Here is a 9,395-nt window from a genome sequence, read left to right on the forward strand (position 1 = left end):
AGTCCACAGGCATTAAAGTCAAAAACTATTTCATGTTACAGGTTCCCTTTGACAAAGAAGGTAAAGGATGTACTGTATGTATCCTTTGTCTCTTAGAACAAAAAAGTACCTTAGTATATAATATGGGCATAGACTGCAGGTAATTGCAGTCTATTGTTAAATGGAATTTGAAATAAATCATGTCGTTATGGTTACATTTGTCTGCTCATGCCAGGTTCTGCTGCTCTCCAGCTTTTTGAAGATGGAAATGAAGCGTTTTATTCAATCGCGGCCATTCTCGTGTGAAGTGCATTTTCTGTTCTGCCGTCCATGAACAAAAAGGAAAGTCACTGAGAGCTCCAAAAGCCAGGGTACATGATCTACATGCTAACATTAACAGCTCAGCCACCCGCACAAAAATAACAAATGTCATTTCAGTGGTAATGCTGCAGAAGGACTGCTCCAAAAAATAGAAAACTTGCCAGATGTCGGTCCGCTCAGCAAAAGGTAGACAGTGTATAGCAGCGCAGCAATGAACAAACCATAAGAAAAAAATAATCACCTCAGGGGCAACACTTACCGTGGCACGATGTTCCCTTTGTGCCCCCATATCACACTGTCATGCAGAATGCTGTCAACCCCACAGCTCCTTTTAGCCACTCAACAAGAGAACTTTTGATTTGAGTTTAAAATTGCATTTGACTTGTGAAAATGTCAACCTGTGCGCTAGGATCATGTGTTGCATGTTGAAAATGTTGTCACATCTTTTGTTAAGTTCTGATATGAAATCTATAACTCATTTTCATTACTTTACATTACATTTATTTAGCAGTGACTTAAAGTAAGGGCGCGCTCACACTATCCTCCCGGACCGAGACCCGGACTTTAGGGTACTTGTCCCCCCTCCCTCTCCCCCCCGCGCCCCAGCCCCGTTTGTACTCACACTGCCAGGGCCGGCTAATGCTTCTTGCTGTCCATACGCCTTCAAGCCGTAACACGTCACACGCATTGATCGCGTGTGTGGCTTTGTTTACAAATCTTTCCATAGACCTCGGAGTTTTTGTGCGTCTTGTCGACTGTTTTTGAATATTTTCATCCGACCAAATCTGCAGTAAACACTCCACCTCCGCACCACACCAACGTGAACCTTTCACCACCATTGTTGTTGTTGTTAAATGTCCGCGCATGGTCCGTCCTTCTATTTACATGTCCGAACAGGCGGACATAACGCTACTGCCGTAGGGCTCGTGCTCGTGCGCGTACACGTGCGCACGCTCGTGCTCGTACATGTGCAAACGGCTCCGCTAAAGCCCACCTATTTCAAGCGGGCCGTGGAGGGCCAGCTGGCCCCAGTTGAGCGCGGAGCGGGTGCGCTCACACTACTTATAGCGTGATCACACTGTCCTTTTGGCCGCGGCCAAAACCGGTTTTTCAGCTAAAGTCTAGTACCTTTAAGTAGTGTGAGCGCACCCGCTCCGCGCTCAACTGGGGCCAGCTGGCCCTCCACGGCCCGCTTGAAATAGGTGGGCTTTAGCGGAGCCGTTTGCACATGTACGAGCACGAGCGTGCGCACGTGTACGCGCACGAGCACGAGCCCTACGGCAGTAGCGTTATGTCCGCCTGTTCGGACATGTAAATAGAAGGACGGACCATGCGCGGACATTTAACAACAACAACAATGGTGGTGAAAGGTTCACGTTGGTGTGGTGCGGAGGTGGAGTGTTTACTGCAGATTTGGTCGGATGAAAATATTCAAAAACAGTCGACAAGACGCACAAAAACTCCGAGGTCTATGGAAAGATTTGTAAACAAAGCCACACACGCGATCAATGCGTGTGACGTGTTACGGCTTGAAGGCGTTTGGACAGCAAGAAGCATTAGCCGGCCCTGGCAGTGTGAGTACAAACGGGGCTGGGGCGCGGGGGGGAGAGGGAGGGGGGACAAGTACCCTAAAGTCCGGGTCTCGGTCCGGGAGGATAGTGTGAGCGCGCCCTTAAAGGTACTAGACTTTAGCTGAAAAACCGGTTTTGGCCGCGGCCAAAAGGACAGTGTGATCACGCTATAAGTGCATTCAACCGTGTGGGTACAACCTCAAAAAGTGCATCGACTTAATCAAATATGCTGATCTACTTCAGGTGCTACATTTAGAGACAATATGAGATAGAGAAAGAGTTCTCTTTTAATAAATGTATTTTATTTGCTATTATACTATTATGATTTATACATGCATGCACATTAAATTCAGTTTATAGTAATAGGGGAAGTGAAAAGTGATGTTAGTAATGGCTGCTGTGACAGTAAAATAAAACTGCTGGTTTAATGTTACTGAGTACATTTTACAGACTCAAGTACTGTACTCAAAGTGGCAATAATTGATATTTTTATAATGACAATATATCAAATGACAGTGTTAATGTGACAGTGTGAAATAATGTAGTGGTGAATCTGCAAAGAATTATCACCTGACTCTGCAGCTCCCCCCAAGTTTTATGTTTAAGGACCCACTTGAAAACAAGATGGTTCATCTCAGTGGGTTTATCCTTCCAATAAATGTCTAATAAGTTTCAGTTTATTGTTTAACTGTCCGGCCACCAACGTTAATTTGTTGGTTCCCTTTGAGCGGCCTCATAGTTGATTCTGCCGCATTGCTCTTTTCGTTAGTCGACAGTTAGCGACAAGCTGGTGAAGATAGCAGCTAAAGAGCCTGCTATAGAACTCATAGGTGCAAGACTTTTGCTTTTGGTAAATTTAGCTGATAATACTTTCCTGCCAATGAACAAAAGTAAATTGTCAGGAAAACATGTTGCAACAAGAGGTCAATGTGTTGTGACTGTTCTTCTCTTGTTATTTGCCAAAATCTGCGTCATTATTACATGACCATAACCATTGCGTATTTAAAATTTAAATAGTCGTAATCAACATCGTAGTCATATTATCAGAGAGTGAATTTGACCCTTTTTAAACCAAGGATGTAACACAGTATGCAGAAAATACTTACATGACAATGTGTGTCACCGCTGAATAATAACTTCAACAATGAATAATATATATATATATATGTGTGTCTGATGATGATTCACTTTTGTTAAATGGCTGTTGGCACCCCAATATTTCCCACATGTGTTTCAGCCACTTTTGTAATTTATTACATATTGGTGTGATCTGAGTCCTTTCCTTGCTTCCTCCAACTAGATTTATTCCAAAGCAACAAATGAATGTGTCAGTTTGAGTTTGATGTATCAAGTTTCTCTGCATTGTTTTGGTACTTGAAGTTATTTATTGTATACATATAATATGTACTCAAGCAGCATTTACTCATTTGTTTGACTTGTTGCTGTAGTTGCTGATGTCAAAGTCTGTGTTGTGACTTTTATTCATATTTGAGTTGTCACTGCTGTTTGTTGGATTTAAAATAAACTGCAGTGGTTTCTCATGAAGAAAATATATGTAAGGGCCTGTCTGATTTCAGGGCCTGTCTGATATATATATATATATATATATATATATATATATATATATATATATATATATAGCTATATTTATATTTATATTAATTTCTCTCTCTCTTTCTTTCAGAAGTAAATGGAGCAGCAGTGTTGCCATGAGGAATTGGACATCCATACTATTTTAAAGTGCTTTACATTGAAACACACAGCATCACTTCTCTCTAAAGTAATCCATTACTGACAATTAATGTCAAACTGCACGCTGGAGCAGCTTCATGCTGCCTCGCTGGCTGAAACATTGCTAATGGAAAGAGAGCCTTATAAGATCCAGATGATCAAAATATACCTAAATGCAGCATAATGCCTTCAAAAGTGTCATGTTTATATCTGTTGACAGTGGTCTGTTGGGCGAGTGCTCTATGGTACTTGAGTATATCTCGCCCAACATCCACTTATGTCGGCCACATGTCTGTGCCTATACGTAAGGCTGCAAAACCCCCAAAAAACATCACCTTCACCAACATCCACACCCGGCCCCTTAACCCACATGCCTTTGAATTTGTCATCAATGAGCCGAAGAAGTGTGAAAGCGCCGCTCCCTTCCTGGTCATCCTCATTAGCACCACGCACAAGGAGTTTGATGCACGGCAGGCCATCCGGGAGACCTGGGGGGATGAGAGCACCTTCGGTGACATCCACATCCTCACCATCTTTCTGCTGGGCAGGAACACGGACCCCATCCTAAACCAGATGGTGGAGCAGGAGAGCCAGATCTTCCATGACATCGTGGTAGAGAACTTTATTGATTCCTACCACAACCTCACCCTCAAGACCATGATGGGCATGCGTTGGGTGTCTACCTTCTGTCCCAAAGCGCAGTATATCATGAAGACAGACAGCGACATCTTTGTCAACATGGACAATCTGATCTACAAGCTCCTGAAGCCCACCACCAAGCCGAGAAGGAGATATTTTACTGGCTATGTTATAAACGGTGGTCCCATAAGGGATATGCGCAGTAAGTGGTACATGTCCAGGGACTTGTATCCTGACAGTAAATACCCACCTTTCTGCTCAGGCACTGGCTACGTGTTCTCAGCAGATGTTGCTGAGCTAATCTTCCAGACTTCATTACACACAAGACTGTTGCACCTGGAGGATGTGTATGTGGGACTGTGTTTGCGTAAGCTGGGTATACACCCATATCAGAACAGTGGTTTTAATCACTGGAAAATGGCCTACAGTCTGTGCAGGTACAGGCGGGTTATCACTGTGCACCAGATCTCCCCGGAGGAGATGCACCGCATTTGGAATGACATGTCCAGCAAGAAGCACCTGAGATGCTAGAGGACACTGGGGGCCGCTGAACAAGACCTTTTTTTTGTTGTTGTTGCCTTTTGCTCCTTTTGAAATCTCATCACGCTGAGTAATGTAAAAACATTGAGGGCTGCTGCAAAGTCTCGTTTTCATGACAGATGTTTTCATTAACATCCATCCGTCTGTTTCTGCTGATTACACCTCACGATTGTTAATGAATGCATGAGGCTTGTAAAGCACGTACTCTCATGCATAAATAAAATGTGGTGTTTGTTGCTAAAGGTAATTTTGTTCATGTATTCCAGGTACAGATTTAAGCAGCATATTCTTTCTAAGCATTGAGTCAATCAGCGTTAAGGATTAATTGGTTTGGCCTAATAAGTAGAGACTGTGTTTCAACCAGACGACCTTGGTTCAAGCTCACACTCACAACCATCTGCCCTGCTAAAGTGTCCTTGAGCAAGACACTGGATCTCTGACAGCTGCATGGCTGCTGACTTGGCACCCTGATCTTCTTGCAGGAGAGCAAGCCAAGAGATTTTTTTGTGCAGGAATCAATAAAGTATCAAAGTACAATATGACATTTATAATATTGTACATTTTAAAAGCATTATTTACAAATGAAAGAAGAGTTCCTGATCAATCAATGTGCAAATAGTAAACGTTCCAACAACAAATAAGGTCATCTAGAAAAGGAGATGACTGTTTGCTGATAAAAAATTAGAAAAAATGTGTCGGGTGCTCTTGGAAAAGCAGAATAAAAACAGGAAGAACAGGAAAGCCATTCAGGCACTCTAAAATATAAGAAAAAAATAATAACAATGACGTAGTAAATATTGAAAAGTCTTGATTTTAGTGGCTAAATTATTTTTAAAAAGCCAACATGTTTCATCCACTGTAGGTCTTCATGAGGGGACAAAATCAGGTCATATGTTGAGGTAAGACTACATTTACATTCATGCTGCTCTCATCATTTTTTTCATCATCATCATCATGAACACAGTCGTGTACAATGCTGAATATAAGATGCAGTATATATTATCAGTCCCCAAGGTGAAAGATTATTTGGTATTTTTCTATTGATCATATTTCTCTTTCATTGATTATAATGAAACCACATAGCTGGATTCACTGGATGCTGTTTTCTTTAGGAATTTGCCTGATGTTTTTGTTTACATATTTTTATGATTCCACTGCCTCTTCTCTCTGAAAAAGTCTAAGTATATTTTGGTTTTTAGATGCATTTTGTTTTTCTCTCCTCTGACATTTTTATACTTGAGGTAATTGTGTGTCTCAGCTCCCAGCTCCTCATTACTCCAGCTGCTGCTCTTGGTTATGTATGCTGTGAGTCAGCAGCTGTTTCTCACCGCCTCTTCCACATCAAGAGAAGTACAGCATCATATTGTGCAAGTATAAGTTTAACTGTAGCTAAGATCATTACAGTCGTATTGGATGGATGTATTATCATATGTAACTGGCATATCAGTGAAGCACCGCTACTGACATCATGGAAACATTTTGTGTTTCTCACAAAATGTGGCTTTCATGGCCAAATTTTCATTTCTTTTTTTTTTCAAAAGTTTTGTAGTATTATAAGCCAATCTGACATTTGCTGTAGAAGCATTTATCCTAAAAGGCGTTGTTGTTATATATTGTATGTTTTTTATATTGAAAAAAATACTTGAATAATTAAAGTTATATTACTGCTTTCACTTGTTGCCTGTTTTGAGTTCCCTGTTATAGATCTGCAGACGGTTACTTTAGGTTTATTACAGCCAAGGAGGTTATGTTTTCTATTTGATTTGTTGGTGTGTTTTGTCGGCAGGATTATGGAAAAACTACCAACAACTTACCTGATTTTCATGAAACTTCTCTAAAAAATGTCATTGTGTTTGTAGTTAAAGAGCAGGTTGTTCTACGGTGGTCACAAAAGGGAATATTTAAAATTCTTTAGATATTTAAAGCAAACCTACAAATCTTCCTGGACAACATATTCGGCTACAAACCTCCTAATTACAGGATAAGGGTAAAACCTGAAACATTAACAGAAGCACAAGTAGAAATTAGTCATAAAATCAGCAAGCTCACTCCATATTGTCAGTTAGACATTATCTAAAGTTTGCTAACCTTGGATATCATTAGCTACCATGCTAGCCTTACCACGCCAAGAAAGGTTACAGCAACTCATTGAAGCAATTTCAGTACTGCTGATGATTTTGTTTTTCTGCAGACAACATCTTTTGCATGTCTTTCCATCCTGGAAGACAGCTCCCTCCTCTAGTTCGCTGCCTTAAGTTGTTTCCTCCTGTGAAAGACGGTTTTTGGGGAGATTTTCCAATAAAAACAGAAGGAGCTACTGTATATTCTGTAGACAGACTTCCCACACACATTCATGGACCAAATTTTAAACCTTTTCCGTGACCTTTTAGGGACCCATAATAAAATTTCCAAAACCGTTCAAAACATACTGTATAACACATAAATAGAAGAAGAATTCCTTTATTAGTCCCGCGAATGGGGAAATTCAATTTTCACTCTATCCTTATATACTATATATATATATATATATATATATATATATATATATATATATACCTATAACATAACTTCATAGTTTACTTTATTCCAATTGTTAATTATTGTATGAAAATAAACACTTTTTTTCAATCTCTAATAGTTGGTTTTGTTTATATTGCCTTCAAATTATTCAAACTACAGGGACATTCAATACATTGTCCTTTAAAAAAAATGTTAAATAGCTTCATAAGCACTACAGTCTGGCAGTGGCTTTCAAGTATGATGAAAATGTAACTGATTGTATATAGTGTATTTTTAATGCATCTGATTATAAACTAATTTGTGCAAGTCTGGAAAAACAATGCAGCGACATAAGTATGTAGCCCACACACTGCTATACATACGCTTGCTTGGCAAATAATTTTATTCGGACCAAATGATATGATTGTTCAGTATGAGAATTTAATATTTTTCTGTTCCAACACATGGTGGATTTTTTTGACATTGTAGTGTGCCATACCTTAATTAGGAGCATTTTAAGATTACAAAAGAAAAGCTATATAATAAATATGACTGATTTAACTTAAAGTCCATGCTGTAAACTTGCTAAATGCTGGCATGAGGAAAATTTACAAATGAGAGTTGGCCTTTTGTAGCCAATATCCGCTTGTTTGAAAAATCTACTTACTCAAAATCATCAGACATTTGATGTTTAGTGCGGTTGATATCAAGTTATTACTGCATATGTTGTGAAATTGTGAGCTAGTACAAAATACTCCACACTTTTTTTTATAATAATAGCAATTCTTTATTGTTACTCTTCGTCAGAAATTTGAAATCAGCTGATTACAGAGAGGGAGCAGGGGTAATATGCTGAAATGGTAAACATACTGTACATAGAAAACACAATAAATTACTTCATAATAAAGAATTTAGTAGAAATTAAGATTTACCATCTCAATACTTAAAAATAATTTAGAGGACTTGTTTTGACAAACAAATGGCTCGTCACCCTTTCAATAGTTGCCTTTTGGTTTCATCCTCAGATGCATTGTCATACAGTACATTTTGTTATCTACTTTATTTTGGGGAACAAAGGGTTTTGTAGTGCAGCAGGACAGAGCAAGAAAAATTAAACTGTTGTGGTTTGCCAATAAACCTGGCATCTGAATACACGTCAACCAGAGCAGATTACACAACTACAGGTTCTGTTATGTTTTATTTGTCTGATGACAAAAGCACACAAGTTAACTTGTCTCCAGGGGCTAAGCATCTGCTTGTCGGGTGCACACACTCAGCCCAAAAGTGCATTGTAGCTTGTCATTAAGTTAAGATACTTGAACTAAAATGGTAATCAGCGGTTTCTGCTCTTTGTGTGGTCTCACTCATTGTCTACTTTCTTAGGCACAGAAAAATTAACAAGGCACCTCTAACATTTTGAAGCATTGGTACTGTCGAGAGCAGCAAACTATACACAGTAGCATCCAGGTCTCTTCTTTTTTCTGCACTCTCAAGCAAATGGTTCCCTTCTTGTCAGTGTAAAACAGGTCTTGACACAGAAAATACAACTCAATCTCATTTTTAGACATTCATTATGTTATTATGAAAATGTGCTTTTCCTCATAAATTAACTGAATCTTACATTCTGACAAAGACCTCAGGGAAACATCACAAATGAGTGTGTTTGTGAGATGTGCGTCAATTTGTTTTCACTGCTGCGACAAAACAGCGCAAGGAACAACATAAAAATACCTCCTCATTTCAATAAATAATGTGAGCTTCACTGAACACAAAGGCAATGTGATGTAAAATCGATAAAAAAAAAAAAAGGAAAAACATTCAAAGCTACATCGTCAACACCTCATGTCACCACCTGAGTATATCTTTAGGTTCCTGGGCTGTATCCTGATTCTGGTCTGTGCGCGAGGCGGTGGGATGTTGTTAAGGTTGAAGGTCAGGGGACAGTGAGCAGGGAAGTCAGCGCTAAGAGGTGAAGGTGGGGCGTCGGCCGAGCTTGGGTTCAGGGAAGGTGGAAAGGAGTGAAGGAAGGGCGGGGGGTGAGAGGAGGGGGTGTTTGGGGGGGGATGTTGCAGGAAGTGGTGGTGTGTTCCTTGGTTTGTCTGCCCTGAACTGTCT

At 39.9% G+C, this 9,395-nt stretch overlaps 1 protein-coding gene across 1 annotated transcript; it reads left to right on the plus strand.

Annotated features, from left to right (window-relative positions):
* Nucleotides 1-3,776: 3,776 nt before the first annotated feature.
* b3galt1b (UDP-Gal:betaGlcNAc beta 1,3-galactosyltransferase, polypeptide 1b) lies at nucleotides 3,777-4,772 on the plus strand (the record flags this gene model as incomplete). Its single annotated transcript, XM_083921405.1, has 1 exon — nucleotides 3,777-4,772. Exon 1 carries the CDS (start codon nucleotides 3,786-3,788, stop codon nucleotides 4,770-4,772), a length of 987 nt encoding a protein of 328 aa, XP_083777531.1. The 5' UTR covers nucleotides 3,777-3,785.
* Between the last annotated feature and the right edge of the window lie 4,623 nt (nucleotides 4,773-9,395).

The sequence above is a fragment of the Echiichthys vipera genome (assembly GCF_963691815.1).
Source record: "Echiichthys vipera genome assembly, chromosome: 10".
NCBI lineage: Eukaryota > Metazoa > Chordata > Actinopteri > Perciformes > Trachinidae > Echiichthys > Echiichthys vipera.